Source organism: Oreochromis aureus, linkage group 7 (assembly GCF_013358895.1).
Source record: "Oreochromis aureus strain Israel breed Guangdong linkage group 7, ZZ_aureus, whole genome shotgun sequence".
In the NCBI taxonomy this organism is placed as follows: Eukaryota; Metazoa; Chordata; class Actinopteri; order Cichliformes; family Cichlidae; genus Oreochromis; species Oreochromis aureus.
In genome coordinates, this window is record NC_052948.1 from 14,598,109 (window position 1) to 14,618,756 (window position 20,648).

At 38.7% G+C, this 20,648-nt stretch overlaps 2 protein-coding genes across 3 annotated transcripts; both read right to left on the reverse strand.

The window, feature by feature from the left end:
• Positions 1 to 3,563: 3,563 nt before the first annotated feature.
• On the reverse strand, positions 3,564 to 16,452 carry LOC116326150 (intestinal mucin-like protein). 2 transcript variants are annotated; one of them, XM_039615651.1, is made up of 18 exons: positions 16,311 to 16,452; positions 15,975 to 16,222; positions 15,604 to 15,787; positions 15,319 to 15,517; positions 15,047 to 15,231; positions 14,814 to 14,883; positions 9,104 to 9,204; positions 8,885 to 8,916; positions 8,573 to 8,750; positions 8,374 to 8,478; positions 5,456 to 5,496; positions 5,247 to 5,362; positions 5,045 to 5,144; positions 4,915 to 4,957; positions 4,372 to 4,457; positions 4,208 to 4,247; positions 4,005 to 4,128; positions 3,564 to 3,908 (listed from the first exon to the last, which is right to left on the reverse strand). In XM_039615651.1, exons 1-18 carry the CDS (start codon positions 16,450 to 16,452, stop codon positions 3,698 to 3,700), a joined length of 2,205 nt encoding a protein of 734 aa, XP_039471585.1. In that variant the 3' UTR covers positions 3,564 to 3,697. The 2 variants fall into 2 exon arrangements, 1 of the variants encoding a protein (XP_039471585.1); XR_005613937.1 differs by lacking the exons at positions 3,564 to 3,908; positions 4,005 to 4,128; positions 4,208 to 4,247; ... (9 more) ...; positions 15,975 to 16,222; positions 16,311 to 16,452 and having other exon boundaries at positions 4,381 to 4,957; positions 5,045 to 5,142; positions 5,246 to 5,354.
• Positions 16,453 to 16,619: 167 nt separating this feature from the next.
• Positions 16,620 to 20,289, reverse strand: LOC120440831 (cell wall protein DAN4-like). The gene is made up of 4 exons (XM_039614169.1): positions 20,264 to 20,289; positions 18,044 to 18,123; positions 17,598 to 17,726; positions 16,620 to 17,347 (listed from the first exon to the last, which is right to left on the reverse strand). Exons 1-4 carry the CDS (start codon positions 20,287 to 20,289, stop codon positions 16,620 to 16,622), a joined length of 963 nt encoding a protein of 320 aa, XP_039470103.1.
• Positions 20,290 to 20,648: the final 359 nt, after the last annotated feature.

Genomic DNA, 20,648 nt, shown 5'->3' on the forward strand with positions numbered 1-20,648 from the left:
ATTTAAAGCCTGTGCTGCAGTCTGACAGACTACTGTTTGAACAGCCTCAGTTTCGGGATGATAAAAGGTAATGGAATTTACATAGTATTATATCTTTCTTTCCAAGCTCCTTAAACCAGGGGTCTGCAACCCTAGGCATGCGTGCCACCGTTGGCACGCGAAGGGTTAACTGATGGCACGCACGACCATAGCTGGACTGGCCATCGGGCATACCGCCCATTTGCTCGGTGGCCCGATGATTTTTAAAAAAAAAATTTTTTTGGTGGTGGATTGGCCAGACGCTGGTTGGTGTGTAAAAATTACTCAGTTGTTTGGTGGTGACTATGGCGGAGCTTCCACAGATTCAGTAAAATTAACAAGTGGAGGAGGCCAGCAGGTGGATGAGGGAAGGGGAGACAGGAGGAGGAGAGACCCGAGGCAGCCGCCGGTCGGAGTGTCAGGTGAACTGAACTTCAGGTAAGAAGTTATGACCTGCAGTCTATCTGGGTCAGATATAAACCAAGTTTAGGTGGAGTTTATTTTCGTTGTGCTGACGTTTTACAGTCAGTTACAATATCTGGTACTGCGTGCTAGCTAGCATGACGGAGTTTATATACTGCTGGGCGGGTGCTATGATTTTATTGATAGTGAACTTTATTTTATTCATAAGGTTAGTTAGTAGAGTTGCCAACCGTCCCGTACAAACGGAATCGTCCGGCATTCAGAGAAATTATTACGCGTTTCGTGTTGAGCTGAGAAGGAACACAGTTTGTCCCGGACTTCAGCCAGGATGGAAAAAGACACAAAGCTGGAGTTATTCTGTGTCTTTGCTGCACAGCTGCATCTTCTTCTCCTCTCATTCTCCCCCCTCTCTCTCCTGTTGCTACTTCAATCATGAAACTGATCAATGATCAGCTGATCAGCTTTTTCTCTTGTTTGTTTTTATCGCTCACTGCGCGCCACAAAGAGGAAACCGCCGGATGTCGCACTAAACAACAGCAGCACGTTTAAGCTTGGTCAGCTGCTGTTAGAATTTATTTAATATTAATTTCTAGTATCAGCTGAGGTTTTCTGGAGCCACAGCTGTAAAGCTGCTGGTCATGATGGTTTGTATATCTGGTGAGAGGGAAACATGCAGATGAAACCAGGAGATGTCCTTACTGAATCATCAGAGCTGAACAGGTGATGGAGAAACAGGTTTACCTTTTAGGTGACATGAATGAGTTGAAGGGAAGTTATCAACTGTTTCTGAGAGACAAATAACACCAGGATCCTTTTCTATGTAGCTGACAGCTGGTAACTGTGCAGGGGCGGATCTAGCAAAGTTTTGCCAGGGGGGCCGATAGGGCATTAACAGGGAAAGGGGGGCACAAAGAAATACTGTCTTATTCTCATTTAAAATGTCTGGCTGTTATTAAATAATTATCTGAAGCTTACAACCAAAGTTTTTATCTTACGTAAAATGAATAGAAATCATACATTTACCAACAAGACAGTGTACATCACTGTCACAACAGCGTTGTTTTCATTCAAAGGCTTTATGGCTTTAATATCTGGGGGCGGTCTTTAGTCAAAATGCATCCAGAGACTCGAGACACAATGCATTTTTGGGACTTTCAGGTGTATGGACCAATGTTTTATTTTCTGATTAAACCAGAAATCTTTAATGAGCAGCTAGATTTGTCTCGCATTAACTGGCTGAGTTAATGCCAGTTAATGCGACATCGAAGCAGCTGGAATCCACAGCTGTGCGTGTTCATGGAGCTTGCATTTTCACCTGCTGGACATCACTACCTGACAAGTTTAACTGTCTTCAGAACATTGCAGAGGCCTTATTGACAGTATTTGGCTCTACATATCTGTGTGAGCAGATTTTCTCTCACATGAGTGTCCTCAGGTAGCCGTCTGAATGCTGGACACTCGGAGACCTGTGTCTCTGAGTGGGAGACCAGAGATCACATTAACATGTGTGTCTCTGTATTAACAAACATGCCATATTGGCCCAGTTTATTTTTCTTATCATTGTTGTGAGGAGACCATAAATAGCATTTGTATTTTCTGTTGTACAGTTCATTTGCTGTTATGGAGTTCTTGTTATGAATAAAAAGTGTCTTTTTTTGTTTCAAAATAGCTGATAACTATTCGCTGATAGCTGCCAACATTTGCAAACAAATATAATTCTATAAAGTGGTTCTATATAATGTGTAACTGTTCATATATAGCGTTATTAAATTTATTGCTAATGCAATCATATGGCACACTGACTTCTGAGGAAATTTTAAATGGCACTCGCCATCAGAAAGGTTGCCTACCCCTGCCTTAGACAATAGTATTATATCAATATAGATTATGTGTTCAACTGTCCTAGTGATCAAAACTGCCTCTGACCTCCCTGAATAAACATGATATGCGCAGCTACTGAGAACTACACTATGTTTCCAAAGGTATTCGCTCACCCATATAAATTATTGAATTCAGGTGTTCTAATCACCTAGTGCTCAGTGAATTCCAGCACGGTACTGTGATAGTCCAGTCATTAAATTTTCTTACTAAATAATCAAGAGTCAACTTTTTGTGGTGGATTAACAAAGTGGAAGTGATTGGTAACAAGAGTAGGTAAAATCACAGAGTGGAGGTGCTTAGTGCACAGAGGTCACCAACTTTCTACAGAGTCAGTTGCTACAGCTTAAGAAGAATGCGTAAAGAGCTTTATGGAATGGATTTCCATGGCTGAGCAGCTTAATCAAAGCCTTTCATCACCAAGCTCAATGCAAAGCGCCAGATGCAGTGGTGTAAACTACGTTGGCACTGTTGGTTTTGCGGGTGCCATGGGAATTATACGTTTCTAACTATATTGTGGCAAATGTAAAGTTTGGTGGAGGGGGGATTATGGTTTGGGGTTGTTTTCAGGAGTTTTTGCTCAGCCCCCAAGAGTGAAAGGAACTCTTGAGGTTCAGCATACTATGACATTTTGGAGTTTGTGGATGAACCCTTCCTGTTACAACATGACCGCAGACCAATACACAAAGCAAGGTCCATAAAGACTGTGTTTGTTTGGTGTGGAAGAACTGGTCTGGCCTGTACAGAGTCCTGAACTCAACCTGACAGAACACCTTTGGGATGAATTAGATCAGAGACTGTGAGCCAGGCCTTCTCGTTCAACATCAGTGTCTGATCTCACAAATGCACTTCTGGAAGCATGATCAGAAATTTCCATAAACACATTCCTGAACCTTAAAGAAAGCCTTCTCAGAACAGTTGAACCTGTTATAGGTGCAAAGGATGGGCCAACATCATATTAAAATTGATAGATTAAGAATGGGATGTTACTTAAGTTCACGTGTGTGAACGATGAGCAAATACTTTTGGCAATATAGGGTGGCTCTTCCTTGTTCTTGCTGCCAGTTCATATTTGTCCTTGGAGGAGCTCTCACCTACCTGTTTGACAACATTTAAATTAACTTTGTAATTCCTTGTGTATGTGTGTATTATGTTTAAACATCACCATTGGCAAAAATTCTGTTTAATCACTGTCGTACATGTTTAAGTAGCTCAAAGAAGACATTGAAAACAACGACTTGAACTGAGTTGCATCCTTTTTATTGAATCAATGTTCATAAATGCTCTCTTTATATTGGCATTTATTTTGTATATATGTAATGATTGCTTTAATAATATGGGAGGAAATATCTATGTCCCTCATACATGAACTGGTTTATCACAGCAGTGTGAAGCTTCGCTTCCTGCGAATATGTTGTCCAGCAGCTGCGATGCACTCTGTGTTGGTACAACCACACTCCTCCACATACATGTATGTGTAGGAGTAACTGTCTCCATTTGGGCAGACCAGGTCTACAGTGTGATTGCTGAGGCGTGTCTCCTTACAGCAGGAGCAAGAATGCTGCATAGCTGCTGCTGCTTTAGAGTACCTAAATAAAGAACACCATGGGTTAAATTAATACAGAAACTATATAACGGTATTTTTAAAATCTTTCCAGGGTAAATGATTGTAAGATTATGCTTACATGGTGTAAGTGTTGCAAGATCCTTCACAATATGGCATATCTACCTCCTGGGCAGATGTACAGTTATTGTGTGTAATATTGGTTTTCATGGACCTTAACTTGCATGCCTTCTCCTTCTCCACACCTTTTCAAAAAAGATGCACAGTTAGCCTATTTTAATTTAAGTATCTTAAACCCAAAACAAACTCAAATGTTATACTCACAAATTTTACAACAGCCGTTTGCTGCAGTTTGAATTGTGCCCTAAGAAGGAAAATATACAACAACGGCTAAATATACAAGAAAATATACAGCAACAAAAGTTGAACAACTTTTGATCACTCAGATGAATGCAAACAAGATGAATAATGAGAAAATTGATACTTACAGGTTGACAGCTGCTTTCATTGAGTACTGGGCAGACTGTGTGTGAAGTGCTTGTTGTTAAGATCTCACCATTCTTAACACAGGTATTGTAAATGCCGGCAAAGCCGCTTTACTTTGTGCTTTTATTTTGAAGAGTACCTTAGTACTTCCTCTTTTATTGTGTCAGACTTCCTGTTCTGTTCTCAGTGAAACAACACAAACACGTTGCTTCAGAGTGAGTAAAAACGTTTATTTTTTGAAAATACTCATGCAAAACTATGTTTTCTATTTACCTGTCACATGCTATAACTTTGAAAGTTTACTCAGTGTGGGGAATTCGTTTTTTATTGTGTATGCATGTCATTTGTTTGTGGTGTGGAAAGACTGGCAAAGAGATGTGCATGGAGGAGGTTGGCTAGCGGGTTCAGCATGATTAGCACCCTTGGAAGCAGAAAGAGTTTTCACGGTGCCATATTGTCGGTGGTAAAAGAGGAGAGAATAAAGTTGCATCAGTCGAAGCTCTCTGCGTCACGTGTGGTAATTCCAAGTGGGCAGCTACAGGTATATTTATCACACCTATTCTCAGTTGGTGACCAGGTTTCTCCTTGCTGAAGATAATTGAGACAGATATATATACACACACATATTTTTGAAACATAAATAAACATAATCATGTGGCCTTGCAGCCAACTTACAGACAAGAGTTGCTTGGCTCCGTTAATATTGACAACACAGTGTGTCTGCACACACTTCCCGCAGCATTCATCTGAACCAGTTTTCACATATTCATATCCTTGAAAGACAAAGAGAGGGGGCACATTTTGGTTGCCAAGTGCAATATAACAAAGCTACATCTACAATACACTGATATTTTTGACATTGGGTTTTTTCCTTACCATGTCACAAGATTTGTTACATTCCTGATCCTCACAGCTTATTTTGAATACAGTAGAATTTTGCTCAGCCTCACATGTACACTCCTGACATACAGACCCAGGAACTGAAGAACCAGGCTAGCAGATAAACAGAAAAAAGCCATACAGAATTATGTGCAGCCGAAGTCCTTAAAGGTAAAAAACGTGGCAAATAATTTTCTTCCCATTTACCTGGTACTCAATCCCATTGCGAACACAAACATTTTTAGGCTCTAGGAAAAAGTACAAAATGACCAAAAATAAGTTAAGGTGTTATTGTTATTATTAGCTTTTACATCAATTTAAGCTTTAGCTTTCCACGAAGGCTAATTTCTTAGCCAACTATATGAGAAAAACTAGTCTAAAACTAAGAAACACTGAGATATCAAACTAAATTTGAGAACCATATTGTGGCAAGCACAGGAATAATGTAATATAATGTAGAAAACTCATTAAACAAAGCTATTTGAAATCACTAGTCACATTCTTCAATAATGAATCATGCCGCTTAACTGTGCAGCACCTCACATTATGCATTTTCAACATTGCAGGTTATACTTGGGTTGAAGTTGGGTCGTGGAGGCAGTAGCTTAAGCAGGGAAATCCAGAGCCTCCTCTCGCTAGCCACATCCTCCAGCTTGTCTGGGATCAGCTTATCAGGCCAGCAGAGAGACAACTTTTCTCCAGTATGTTCTGGGTCTATGGGCCTCCTCCCAGTAAGACATGTTTGGTTGCAACACTTTACTGAGAAGGCGGCCGCCTAAACTGGCTACTTTTAATTCTTTTTGGAGGAGTGAGGGCTTTACCCTGAATCCCTCTGAACCCCAAATGACTGATCTCCTCACCCTGTCACTAACAGTGTTGGGCAAGTTACTTTGAAAAAGTAATTAATTATAGTTACTACTTCTTCAAAAAAGTAACTGAGTTAGTAACTGAGTTACAAGATTCTAAAAGTAATTATTTACTTGAAAAGTAACTATTGCGTTACTTTAAAAAAAAAAAAAGTTTAACCCTCTGGAGTCCAGGTTATAATTGGCCATCTTTGACTACTTTTGATTTTCCCTCTACTTTTCACCTTTAAAAACTATTTACTTTGCCTTGTTTGGTAACATTCTTTTAAGCACAACCTCACATGTCTGAATTTACAGTTATGTTTTCATTTTGACATACTGTATTAACACAATTGATCTAAAATCAGACAAAAAACATAAATTCCGAGTAGAAAGTTATATTTTTTTACTGTAACAACCACAAACATGTTTATTGAATCATATTTCATAACTTTAAATGCAAATATAAGTTGTCAATTTTTAAATAAAACAAGCATATGGGAATCCCGAGGACACCACAAGTGGTCGTGTGATTGGCTTACCACGACTACTTTATTCTTCCTCAGTCAAACAGCAGCACTCATGCGATTGTTTTGCCCCCTTAGCTCCAGGTGTTGTGCCAAAAAGTGATCATTTACCAGAAAGTGCTTGCTGTTGTTGTGCCAAAAAGTCATTGTCTGCCAAAAACTGCTTTCCGGTATTTGCCAAAAACTGATTGCTTGTATTTAAACTGCTATAAATAACTTGTTGGCCTATAATATCTGAAACATATGTCAAATGTATCCCTCATCAATGATATCAAGTCATTTTGAGCAACAAACAACATTCCTGTAACAAGGTAGAAGCCACAATCAGTTTTTGGCATTGACTTTTATGTATCCTTTATTTATGCAGTTAAAAAAATCCTTGTTGAATTTAAAAATGTCTCTTTTAAGAGTAATCTGGCCAAGAGGACAGCTGAAATTGCAACAAATGCAAAAATAGTTCTGTAAACATATTTTAAGTGACAAAAGGGAGCTGATATATTATAATGTAAGTACAATAACACAGTTACAAAGATAATTGAGAAACAGGTAATTTTTAAATTTTATATATAACCCCTTTGTAATACCTGTTCACCAAAGTCTACTTAGCAACATACGTAACGATATTACACATAACAAACACACGGAAACATTGGAAATCAGTTTTCGGCAGGCAATCACTTTTTGGCACAACACCATCTGCGGGAGCGCGCGCAGCTACTTAAAGCTGTAGCGCCCAGATTACTTACAGCTACTTCCGTGCAACTGATATGAGGCGTGGTAAGCTGAAGACAGCTTCAACCGTCTGTTTGTTGAAAAATAGTAACGCGACCGCGCTGCATTTTCTTGTTAGTAACGGTAACATTGTTGTAACGATAGGAATAGTAATTAGTTAGATTACTCATTACTGAAAAAAGTAACGCTGTTACTTGTAATGCCGTTACTTGTAACACCGTTAATCCCATCACTGGTCACTAAGGGAATGCCGATCCATTGCCATTGTATTACCGCGGAAGCACTAGCTGGTCGTCGGGCCATACGCGTGTCCTTGTGCAGTTGAACATAATCCACAAGTCCGCTTGTAGTTGAAAACAAACAGGCAAACATTTATTTCCACTGTCTTGAAATACAGTAATCCGTTTGAATGTTCCCGTACACTGCAAACATGGTAAGAAAACTGTTTGACTCCACAGCTAGTTAAAGCCCCGTTACTCCCCACTGCCAGTCGCGAACGCTCCCTCCGTGCACAGTTGCCATGTATTAAAGGAACAGTACGTAAAAATTAAATAAGGAAAGAAAATACAATTTAACTGTCAATATTACGCTAAACAAAATTATAAAGTAAAAACTGAAATTACCCATTATCTTACACTTATCCTTATCCAAAATAATTCAAATTATTAACAAATATACACTCTGTGCAATCTGAGTAAAGTAAGAGATGATTAGAGTTTTATCTTATACACATTGGCTAATTTTTTCTGGTTTTATCTGCAATTTCATTTTTCGCCTTTAAAAGAACTAATAATAGTAGTGTTAACAGAAAGATTAACTGCCAAGATCAATGGGTTTCTGGTGCTTCTCACCAGCAATGGTCTATGTGGTGGCAGATGGCATAACATTAATACATAACAATTAACTGGCATTTGGTTTCAATTAAAATGTAAATCAATTAGATTCTACGACTAGTAAGTCTGGTACCCACTAGTGACGACAGTAACAATTAGTCAACTGGTCTGATACATTTCCTACATACCGCATTTAAGTTCTGAACAGCATTTTCCCTTGGGAACACTGACAACTGGCTTTTCTCCAATCGAACATGTCACATGTATGTCTGGGCAACTGCCAGGTTTACACTCTGTGGGGATGATAAAACAATGATTCAGAGCCACGTTCAAGAATTAACATCAACCAACATTAATTCAAACATATTAAACACAAATGTGTCTTATGGCAAACAGGGGTAGAACAGCAGGGATCTGATGGATCAGTTTGCTTGATGAGGACAAATCCATCATCAGAGCATTCTGTTACGTTTGGTTTTGGGCACTCCTTAGGCTTGCAAGTCACAGTCTTTGTGGATTCTCCACAGGTGCAGTTCTGGCATTTGAGCTCAAATCTTTCATTGAACTGAAAAAGGAATGGTATATAATACTTGGGTTTACTTTCTAAAGACATTTTATTCACTATTTGATGATTTTCTCTTGCAGCTAAACAATAAAGGTTATGATTTTAACTGAACATGAAAAGAAGACTTTGCTCACCTCACGAGAATTACCTTCAGGATCAAGACATCCTGTTGAAAACAAATTATTAAATTTTGATTGTAATTAATTGCAAACATAATCATTCATTCACTGCATTCAGTAATGTGATTTCTTATGTTCCAAGTGTCCTAAATGTTCCTCCACAGGTACAGATCACAAGTATCACAATGTGCATTCACTGAAATGATACAGCTTGGGCAAGTATGCCACACTTACCACATGTTTTCACATATATGTTGGACTCTTTGCTGAAAAGTTTCATTCCTTCAGGACAAAAGCAGCCCTCAGTAGTGAAGTTCATGGTGGGTTCGTAAGGACTAAAATAGTCAACATCAAAACAGAGCATTATTCCTTTTAACTTGCTAAAAGACTAATCATATACTATATACTATCATATTGTGTTATTAATACTATTTGTGATGCTCTTGTTTTAACATATTTTATTGTGGTCCAGTTAAAAAAAAGAGGGTCACTAAAGGTCTGATCTACTAGTCTGGTCACCGAATCAGTACAAAATGTTTGGTGAAGACTATACCACAAGAAAAAAAATTCACTAAAAGCGGTAACATGAAAGACCTGCAATATGCAAACAAGTGAGTGAGCCAAACTAAACAACAGATACGTTATCAGAAGACTAAATCCAACCTGGAAGTCTGTTCCCAATCTAATGGACGCATTGAATTTAGAAGAGAAGTGATTAAGTTATTAAGATAACCTTAATAACTTGATCAACTTAAGAGAACCTTAATAAGTCCTTTAGTAATAACAATACTTGTAATAAGTGTAGCCTGTTTGTAGTTTTGGAGGCCAGGCTGAGTGGAGACATGGAGACCTTACTCTGCCACCTTGAAAATGATGTACCTATGATCCTACCAGTACTATGACAACAGTAATACAGACCCATTCATTGACCTTATACAAATTGTTTTAGAGGTGTGTAAGTTACAAAGCCTTAACACTAGAATTACTGAGCCTTTTTTCCCTGGTGCAAGTCCCTACTACTAGATTTACTGGCCTGCGCAGATTTGCGTAAATTCCCCCCGACCTTAACACCTCTTGGCACCCCGCTGAGATTTTCACAGGTCGTCAGCTCCATTGTTCTCCTGCTTTTGTTGTGCAAACACACCCTCCCCCAACCCCTAACCATGAGAGATTCAAGTTTTTCCTTCCCTGCAAGGCTGCTTTCCTTCCTTACCTGCCTGCATGCCTGTCCATAAACATATATACACAGAGTTGTACATATATTTATATATTTATATAGCCACACCTTATATAATATGCATAAAGTCTAGTTATACACACAGACACATCTATATCATATATATATATATGTATGTATATATAAAATGTTTGTATAGTGCACTTTCTATACCTTGCTCTGTCCACTTTTTTGCAATGACAATGCAGATTTTCCACTTGTGGGACAAATAAATGCAGATTTGCTGTGTGTGTGTGTGTGTGTGTGTGTGTGTGTGTGTGTGTGTGTGTGTGTGCAACATTGGCATTTGTTTACTCAGATCCAAGGCAGGCCAAACCTCTGTGTTACAACTTACATACAAAAGACAGACATTCACAATATATGGGTACACAAGTCTGTTTTATTTCAAAGTGTTTCAAACTTTACAGGGTTTGCAGACCCAGTGTCCATCATCCCTGCATTTGGCACAGGTGAATTTCTTACATGTTCCACAGGTAAATCTGCTGCGATTCCTGTTGCAGCTCTCTTGCACCTGGCACTGCGTTGGCTTTACAGTCCCCGGCACAGCAGCTGCAGCAGCCTGCCTCTGTGCTAAGATTTCCTTGTGCTGCATGAATCGGCAACGAAGTTGCTGAGCTAGAAGACGCAGAAACAATCTTCTTTTGCCTGTCCACCCTGTACATGCCTTGTACAAAATGTAGGCATTCACTGCCGCCAGGTCCAGCATATTGTAGAAAACCGCTACTGGCCACCTGCGTGTTGCTGATCTTACAGAATACATCCGTGCCATTTGGTCCAACACGTCAACACCACACTGTAAAAGCAGAGCGAGAGAGTCATGAGTATATGTTTTTTCTATAGGCCTGTATAGCACACATCAGAAAACATTGTAGCACTGGTGTAAAATTGTACACACATTCACATACCTTCATGTGGTTGTAGTCTGTGATCGTGTTGGGTTTCCTCTTTCTGCCGTCACCGATCGTCACGTCTTGGTGCATGGAACTTAGAACACACACAGTCTTGTTTTTTTTAGGTGCATAAATTGTCAAGGACACACTGCCACTTCTAAGCACTGAAGTGGAGAATACCTCTCGCTTTGCAGTATCTTTTGCAAGTTGAGGAAGTTCACGCCGGACTTTATTCACCGTGCCCAGTACTGTTGTTTTGCGCTGCAGCAGTCTGTGCGACAGTGACAGTGAAGTAAAGAAATTGTCCGTTGTGACATTTCTTCCATCATCCAAAAACGGCTCCATCAGTTTCATGACCACGTTCTCTGCCAGCCTCTCTCCCTTCTGACGACTGGGGTCCTTTCCCAAGTAAGGAGATGCACTGCAGACATATTTGGTGTCCAAATCCGTGGCCATCCAGAACTTGATCCCAAATTTGTCTGGCTTGGTTGCAATATACTGGGTGAATGGACAACGAACCTTGGTAGGGAACAGCTGTTCATCTATGGTCATGTGTTCCCCTGGAGTGAAACTCTTAGCACAGTTCTCGTTGAAGCGTGTCCAGATGTCGGAGATCGCTGCAAATTTGTCTGTTTTCACCCGTTCTGCCCGCGTGTCCCTGTCATCAAATCGAAGGTGTTGCATAATTGAAATGAATCTATCTCGGGCATTGTCTCTTTGATTAGTGGCACCAGAAAACTTTCTGACCAGCAATCCACAATGGCACCAACAGGACACATGATTGCTCTTACAAACAGGATTGAAATGAATGCCATAAGTTCATGAACTTAAAGCATAAAGTCTAGTTATACACACAGACACATCTATATCATATATATATATATATATATATATGTGTGTGTGTGTATATATATATATATATATATACACACACACACACACACGTAGATAGATAGATATGTGTGTGTGTGTGTATACATACACCAATATTTTTGAATACACGTGTCCATATTTATGTTTCCAGATTGTTTGTATAGTGCACTTTCTATACTGTGCTCTGTCCACTTTTTGCAATGACAATGCAGATTTTCCACTTGTGGGACAAATAAATGCAGATTTGCTGTGTGTGTGTGTGTGTGTGTGTGTGTGTGTGTGTGTGTGTGTGTGTGTGCAACATTGGCATTTGTTTACTTAGATCCAAGGCAGGCCAAACCTCTGTGTTACAACCTACATACAAAAGACAGACATTCACAATATATGGGTACACAAGTCTGTTTTATTTCAAAGTCTTTCAAACTTTGAACGAACCTTGGTAGGGAACAGCTGTTCCCTACCAAGCATTTCTTGCAGCTGGCAACAACGGTCGTGCATTCAGTATAGTTGTGACTTCCGCAAAAAATGTGGTCAAAATCTCATGAGTAAGTTGAAGCATTTCTATCAGGCATTTCTGAAAGTTGTAACACAGAGGTTTGGCCTGCCTTGGATCTGAGCAACTCTGAGTGAGCAAATGCAAATGTGCCAGGCCTCAAGGACAATGGGTGGTTTGCACAACAAAAGCTGTAGGAGAAACAAGCTGACGACCTGTGAAAATCTCAGCAGGGGTGCTTAACACCTCGGGACTTGCACCAGAAAATAAAAAAGCCAGTAATTCTAGGGGGTATTGGGTTTAGGGAAGTTACGCAAATTTGCGCAGGATAGTAAACCTAGTGTTAATTGTTTTATTTACTGTTTAAATCTTTTCCCCCTAATAAACACATCCATAAAGTTAGAGATAAATTATTTGAATTTCAGCAGCGAGACAAAACCTGCACCTTCCTGTTCTTATCCATATACAGGGAGTGCAGAATTATTAGGCAAATGAGTATTTTGTCCACATCATCCTCTTCATGCATGTTGTCTTACTCCAAGCTGTATAAGCTCGAAAGCCTACTACCAATTAAGCATATTAGGTGATGTGCATCTCTGTAATGAGAAGGGGTGTGGTCTAATGACATCAACACCCTATATCAGGTGTGCATAATTATTAGGCAACTTCCTTTCCTTTGGCAAAATGGGTCAAAAGAAGGACTTGACAGGCTCAGAAAAGTCAAAAATAGTGAGATATCTTGCAGAGGGATGCAGCAGTCTTAAAATTGCAAAGCTTCTGAAGCGTGATCATCGAACAATCAAGCGTTTCATTCAAAATAGTCAACAGGGTCGCAAGAAGCATGTGGAAAAACCAAGGCGCAAAAATAACTGCCCATGAACTGAGAAAAGTCAAGCGTGCAGCTGCCAAGATGCCACTTGCCACCAGTTTGGCCATATTTCAGAGCTGCAACATCACTGAGTGCCCAAAAGCACAAGGTGTGCAATACTCAGAGACATGGCCAAGGTAAGAAAGGCTGAAAAAGACGACCACCACTGAACAAGACACACAAGCTGAAACGTCAAGACTGGGCCAAGAAATATCTCAAGACTGATTTTTCTAGGGTTTTATGGACTGATGAAATGAGAGTGAGTCTTGATGGGCCAGATGGATGGGCCCGTGGCTGGATTGGTAAAGGGCAGAGAGCTCCAGTCCGACTCAGACGCCAGCAAGGTGGAGGTGGAGTACTGGTTTGGGCTGGTATCATCAAAGATGAGCTTGTGGGGCCTTTTCGGGTTGAGGATGGAGTCAAGCTCAACTCCCAGTCCTACTGCCAGTTTCTGGAAGACACCTTCTTCAAGCAGTGGTACAGGAAGAAGTCTGCATCCTTCAAGAAAAACATGATTTTCATGCAGGACAATGCTCCATCACATGCGTCCAAGTACTCCACAGCGTGGCTGGCAAGAAAGGGTATAAAAGAAGAAAAACTAATGACATGGCCTCCTTGTTCACCTGATCTGAACCCCATTGACAACCTGTGGTCCATCATCAAATGTGAGATTTACAAGGAGGGAAAACAGTACACCTCTCTGAACAGTGTCTGGGAGGCTGTGGTTGCTGCTGCACGCAATGTTGATGGTGAACAGATCAAAACACTGACAGAATCCATGGATGGCAGGCTTTTGAGTGTCCTTGCAAAGAAAGGTGGCTATATTGGTCGCTGATTTGTTTTTGTTTTGTTTTTGAATGTCAGAAATGTATATTTGTGAATGTGGAGATGTTCTATTGGTTTCACTGGTAAAAATAAATAATTGAAATGGGTATATATTTGTTTTTTGCTAAGTTGCCTAATAATTATGCACAGTAATAGTCACCTGCACACACAGATATCCCCCTAAAATAGCTAAAACTAAAAACAAACTAAAAACTACTTCCAAAAACATTCAGCTTTGATATTAATGAGTTTTTTGGGTTCATTGAGAACATGGTTGTTGTTCAATAATAAAATTATTCCTCAAAAATACAACTTGCCTAATAATTCTGCACTCCCTGTATGACTCCCCCAGTTCTACAAGCTGATTTTTCTCTTTTTCGTGCCCCACCCTCTCTCCCCATTCTTAATTCTTTCAATACTTCAATTCTCATTAGTACATGGGGATCTGCAAGGCCAGGAAGCCGCCACCACTCCTATTGGAGGACTTCCCCAAACTGCAGCTCAAAGCTCTGTTCATGTTAAAGCCATGTGTTTATCTACTAAAAAACACTGTCAAACCTCAAATGAGGACATGGGCCCAGCTAGTGAATCACTCTGAAAGTAGTTTAAAATTTCAAAATTAAGAATATTTTTCTAATTTATTATTGTTACTTTTTTTTAAATAAATATGTACTGCCCACAATGACCATAGTCTTAGAAAATGCTTGGGTACTCAATACATGTTATAATAAATATACGCCTTTTCCATTCTAACTTACGTGTCTTCACAGGTTGGCCGATCCGCAGGACCACAAGGCTTGTAAACTTGGCTTGATGGGCAGTCTATGGCTGTTGATGAAATATAAAACAAATCATTAAAAAAAACATACTGCTATTCTATTTAAGAACATGCACAGTAGTTTGTTTTGTGTGTTAAATACCACAAGATAAAAACAATATAATACCTCCAGCAATACCAATATTTACAATGAAATAATGCAAGCTTGCTTACCACACCACTTTTCTGTTTGGGTGTGGTTCCTCCAGTAAATGCAAACTCCAGCCTGAGCACAGGCTGATGCATAAGTTTGCAAACTTGCGCATAGCACTTCGTTTTTTTCAATATAGCAGCTATCAAAAATGCAACCTCTGTAGAAATTCTCTGGAGAGATAATAGGATGGCACTCTGCAAAGAGACTGTAAAAAATACAAAAATGAAGCTATTGTGTTTTAAATGCAAAAAGTAAGGTAATAAACTGCTGGAACACATTGGATAATGTCTACCTGCTCTTAAGCAGCTCACACATGGACTGTTTCTTGCATTGAGTTATGGCAGTCACACTTGGAGGTATGGCAGGCGGTATAGTACATTTATGTTGGCCAATATCTTTCGCAGGCCAGTGGTCAGCCATCACTGCACAACTTTCTACCAGCCGACCTCCAGGCAACATGCAGTCATCAGTCTGGTTATTGTTGCATGTTCCTGACAGTAATAGTAATACAATTAATACTGCAGTTTGCCTTAAACCAAGGATTAAACAATGGGGCTACTTGAGAAAGCGCTCTTACCACAATGACCCTGGGTGTTTTTGCCAAAATATTTATATGGAAGATTAACACTGAAGCCAGTTCTTCCGAATGTAATGACCACTTCTAGTAATGGGATCTCCAAAACCAAGTCAAATCCTGAATTCGTGATCTTAACACCATACTGTGAATAAGGTAGTTTCAGATGTACTCCATTTTTCAGTGCCTACAAAACAAAAAAGTGACATCATAATAAATTACATTATATATTCTAAAACAACATCTATCTTTTCTATTTGCTACTCTTATATCTTTGAATCCTTGAAGGAGAAATAAAAATAATATATAAATTCTTTGTAAGAAAAAATAATATAAATGCAATAACCGTGAATCACTGGTGCGTCTTGCTTTACCTCCAAATCTGCTCTTCCGATTAGGTTATGATTTGTCAAATTGAAAACATGTGATCCATATGAAATAATAATAGATCGAGGACAGGAAACATCTTCATTGGGATCACAAATCACGTTATCAATGTAAACCTTTAAGTGATACTTTCTTTCAATTTCTTCCATTAAAACATAAGTACAGTTTCCTTGATAACTGTAGTAAAAACCATCAAAGGTAATGTAATGAGGATCCCCCCATCCTTCACATTCACCTAAAAAGATGAAAAACAGATTATAATCTAAAATGTATTTTTTAAAAAAAAGTAAATTAAAAAGTATTTTAACCACAGAAAAACTTACAGTCACAAGCGTATTGTTGACAGCACTGGTACTCATCATACACGAGAACTGGTTTCTTTCCATTGCTGCAAGTTATGTTCCTAATAGGCTTACATTCATATGGAACTATTTCAACTTGGTTATTGCCTATGCATTTGGCCATAGTGCAGTTGCAAAGATGAAAAAACTCATTAACCTGGCATACAGGGAGAAAGAATTTAGTATTTAGCTAGGTATGTTGCAAAAAATGCTTGTTACATATTACAAAGAATACAATAAAAGTCCCAAAATGAAAGAGTACATGTTGTATCACTATAAACTGGGGTATAGTCATACCGGTACACCGTCGCAAAAGGAAGGTGTGGTGAGTGTTCCACTTGTTGTTGATGGGGTTGTCATTAGTGATGATATTTTAGTTGTAGTTGAAGATTGCATTGGTGTGGTTTTAGATATGTGGGTTACTGTAGTTGGTGTTTCAGTTGTAGTTGTAGACTGAGGTGTATTTGTAAATGTTGGTGTAGTAGTAGTTGGTGTTTCAGTTGTAGTTGTAGATTGAGTTGTTGTTGTAGTTGTTGGCGTTGTTGTTACAGTTGTAGTTGTAGACTGCGTTGGTGTTGTTGTAGATATCGTACTTGCAGTAGTTGGTGTTTCAGTTGTAGATGAAGTTGTTGTAGATGTTGTCGTTGTAGTTGGTGTTACAGTTGTAGTTGTAGATGGACTTGGTGTTATTGTAGATGTTACGGTTGTTGTAGTTGTAGACTGAGTTGGTGTTGTAGATATTGTTGTTACAGTAGTTGGTGTTTCAGTTGTAGTGGTTGATGAAGCTGGTGTTGTTGTAGATTTTGTACTTGTAGTTGGTGTTTCGGGTTTAGTTGTAGATTGAATTGGTGTTGTTGGAGATACCGTGCTTGCAGTAGTTGGTGTTTCAGTTGTAGTTGTAGATTGAGTAGTTGTTGGGGTTGTTGCAACAGTTGTAGTAGTAGACTGAGTTGGTGTTGTTATGGATATTGTAGTTGTAGTAGTTGGCGTTTCAGTTGTGGTTGTGGATTGCGTTGTTGTGGTTGTTGGGGTTGTTGTTACAGTTGTAGTTGTAGACTGAGTTGTTGTTGTTGCAGATATTGAACTTGCAGTAGTTGGTGTCTCAGTTGTAGTTGTAGATTGAGTTGTTGTTGTAGTCATTGGGGTTGCTGATACAGTTGTAGTTGTAGACTGAGTTGGTGTTGTTGGAGATATTGTAGTTGCAGTAGTTGGTGTTTCAGTTGTAGTTGTAGATTGAGTTGTTGTTGTAGTTGTTGGGGTTGTTGTTACAGTTGTAGTTGTAGACTGAGTTGGTGTTGTTGGAGATATTGTAGTTGCAGTAGTTGGTGTTGCAGTTGTAGTTGTTGATTGAGTTGTTGTTGTAATTGTTGGGGTTGTTGTTACAGTTGTAGTCATAGACTGAGTTGGTGTTGTTATAGATATTGTAGTTGTAGTAGTTGGGGTTTCAGTTGTGGTTGTGGATTGAGTTGTAGTTGTAGTTGTTGGGGTTGTTGTTAAAGTTGTAGTTGTAGACTGAGTTATTGTTGTTGCAGATATTGTACTTGCAGTAGTTGGTGTCTCAGTTGTAGATTGAGTTGTTGTTGTGGTTGTTGGGGTTGTTGTTACAGTTGTAGTTGTAGACTGAGTTGGTGTTGTTGGAGATATTGTAGTTGTAGTAGTTGGTATTTCAGTTGTAGTTGTAGATTGACTTGTAGTTGTTGGGGTTGTTGATACACTTGTAGTTGTAGATGGAGTTGGTGTTGTTGTAGATATTGTAGTTGTAGTAGTTGGCGTTTCACTTGTGGTTGTGGATTGACTTGTAGTTGTTGGGGTTGTTGTTACAGTTGTAGTAGTAGACTGAGTTGGTGTTGTTATAGATATTGTAGTTGTAGTAGTTGGCGTTTCACTTGTGGTTGTGGATTGACTTGTAGTTGTAGTTGTTGGGGTTGTTGTTACAGTTGTAGTAGTAGACTGAGTTGGTGTTGTTATAGATATTGTAGTTGTAGTAGTTGGCGTTTCACTTGTGGTTGTGGATTGACTTGTAGTTGTAGTTGTTGGGGTTGTTGTTACAGTTGTAGTTGTAGACTGAGTTGGTGTTGTCGTAGATATTTTAGTTGTAGTAGTAGGTGTTTCAGTGGTAGTTGTAGACTGAGTTGTTGTAGTTTTTGGGGTTGTTGTTACACTTGTAGTTGTAGACTGAGTTGTTGTAGTTGTTGGGGTTGTTGTTACAGTTGTAGTTGTAGATTGAGTTGTTGTAGTTATTGGGGTTGTTGTTACAGTTGTAGTAGTAGATTGAGTTGTTGTAGTTGTCGTGGTTGTTGTTACAGTTTTAGTTGTAGATTGAGGTGTTGTTGTACTTGGTATACAAGGCACACACATGTTTGTATCCTCATCAAATATGGGCTTGTCTTCTGGGCATTTAGGGTAACAACCTGCATAAGTCACATCAAAATCTCTGTTACAACATTTTATAAAGTTTTAGCACTAGCTTCAATTTGTTGTTTATAAAAACATTTTCAAATCTTTGAGAGTGACCCAAATATTTTTTGGTTATAGGTTCTAACATAAATTTATAGCAGTACAAATGTATGAGTTCTGCTTACCTTCTAGCGAGGATATGAATTTGGTACAATTTCCTTCTGTATATTTACAGGTCCTGCAAAATGTGTGGTGGGGGCAATATTCATAGTGCCATGTACATTCACCTGGTTTATTGTAGTAATCACAAAACACAGCTAAAAGAAAACAAACAAAAAAAATGTTTAAATGATAGTTTTTAAATAGTAGGGGTTTTTTTTCATAAAAATGTGACACTAAATAAAAATCTTTTTGCATCTCTTTAGGAAATGTTAATGTACTTTTTTCTTACATTTAAATTTGGTCTTTTACTGTACTTTGTTTTATTTAAAACTACCATCTAATAAATGGGGTTACACATGTCTGTGTGGAAGAGCGAAGAGGACACAAATATATGGGTCAGTAACAGAAAGCATGCCTTTTAGTTTAGTTTAAAATACAATTGAAAGAGAGCACATCAGAGGAGATAAGTAGACAGACTACATTAAAAGCAATTTCTGCTATTTCTAGGCCGATTGTCCTTTTTTTTTTTTTTTTTTTTTTACATATACAGTACAAACACAGGGAAAAAGAAAATGCCTTTCCCCCCCCCTTTCAAGTAAGTTCAGATACACAATTATGTTATTTTCAGGATATTCAGTTGACCTAAATGCAATGCAAAGGACAGGAGTATATACTGTGGACTGATAGATATTATGGCACAGGAAGTAAAGGAGACATCGGACTAAAGTAATTAACAACAGGTGAAAACAATAGTCAAAATAGAAGCAAGATACCAGGAAAAAATAGCAGAATGATAATAAAATCGGAGGTAATTAAAAAAAAACACCTAGCACAGGGACAACAATAGTACTAAGCACACAAAGGAATACTGGGGAGGCAAAAATAAAAAACTAAGGCCAAAAATCTAAATTTAATAAAATTCCAGAACTGAACTGATGTGTAATAAAAATAATAAACCCAATGCAGGAACCTAACATTTAACAAACACAAAACATCTGAAACTTTGCACACTTTGTCTTCTGTTTTTTTTTTTTTTTTTTCTTCACTTTTTCCTCTTATGTCTAACACAAAACCAAAACCACTACCCTGACATTTTACACATGGATGCAGCTCAGTTTCTGAGGTCTACAATATATTGGAACCTGCTTGCTATAATTCAAATTAGTAGCATGAAATGATAACATAATGTTGAAATATTGCAAATGTACTTATTAAAATGTAATCATGTCCAAAACAGGATAAAAGATTATACTAATCTAAGAGTAAAGAGAACAGACTTTACTTACGACAGATCTCTGGAGTTCTCCATGCAACACAAACACCAGCCTCAGCACACGCCTGAGCATAATTTTTAACCGCTGTGCAGAAACACTCACAGTCTCCGCCAGTGTCGCAGCCACATGTCTCTCTGACACAGTTTTCATAATATTGATGAGGATCTAGCTGTTCAATTATTAAAATTTGATTAAGATATTATTAAAAATGTGTACATTAGCCATTGAACTAGCTTGGACAAATTACGAACAAATTACCTTATTATGGCACTCTTTGAATCCTGGCTCTTTTATAATATTACACTTTCTTCTTGCCCAGGTTAGTCTGGATGTTGATGTACAAGTGTCAAGATTAGTTTTCACATCTGGGCAATTGCTGGATGCTTTCCAGCTGTTTGCAAATTCTAGAGGATTGCTCACTATCAGCTGACCCTGGGTGGTGAAGTCATTCTGTGCATTACCATCAAAATCTCCACATTGGCCGCAC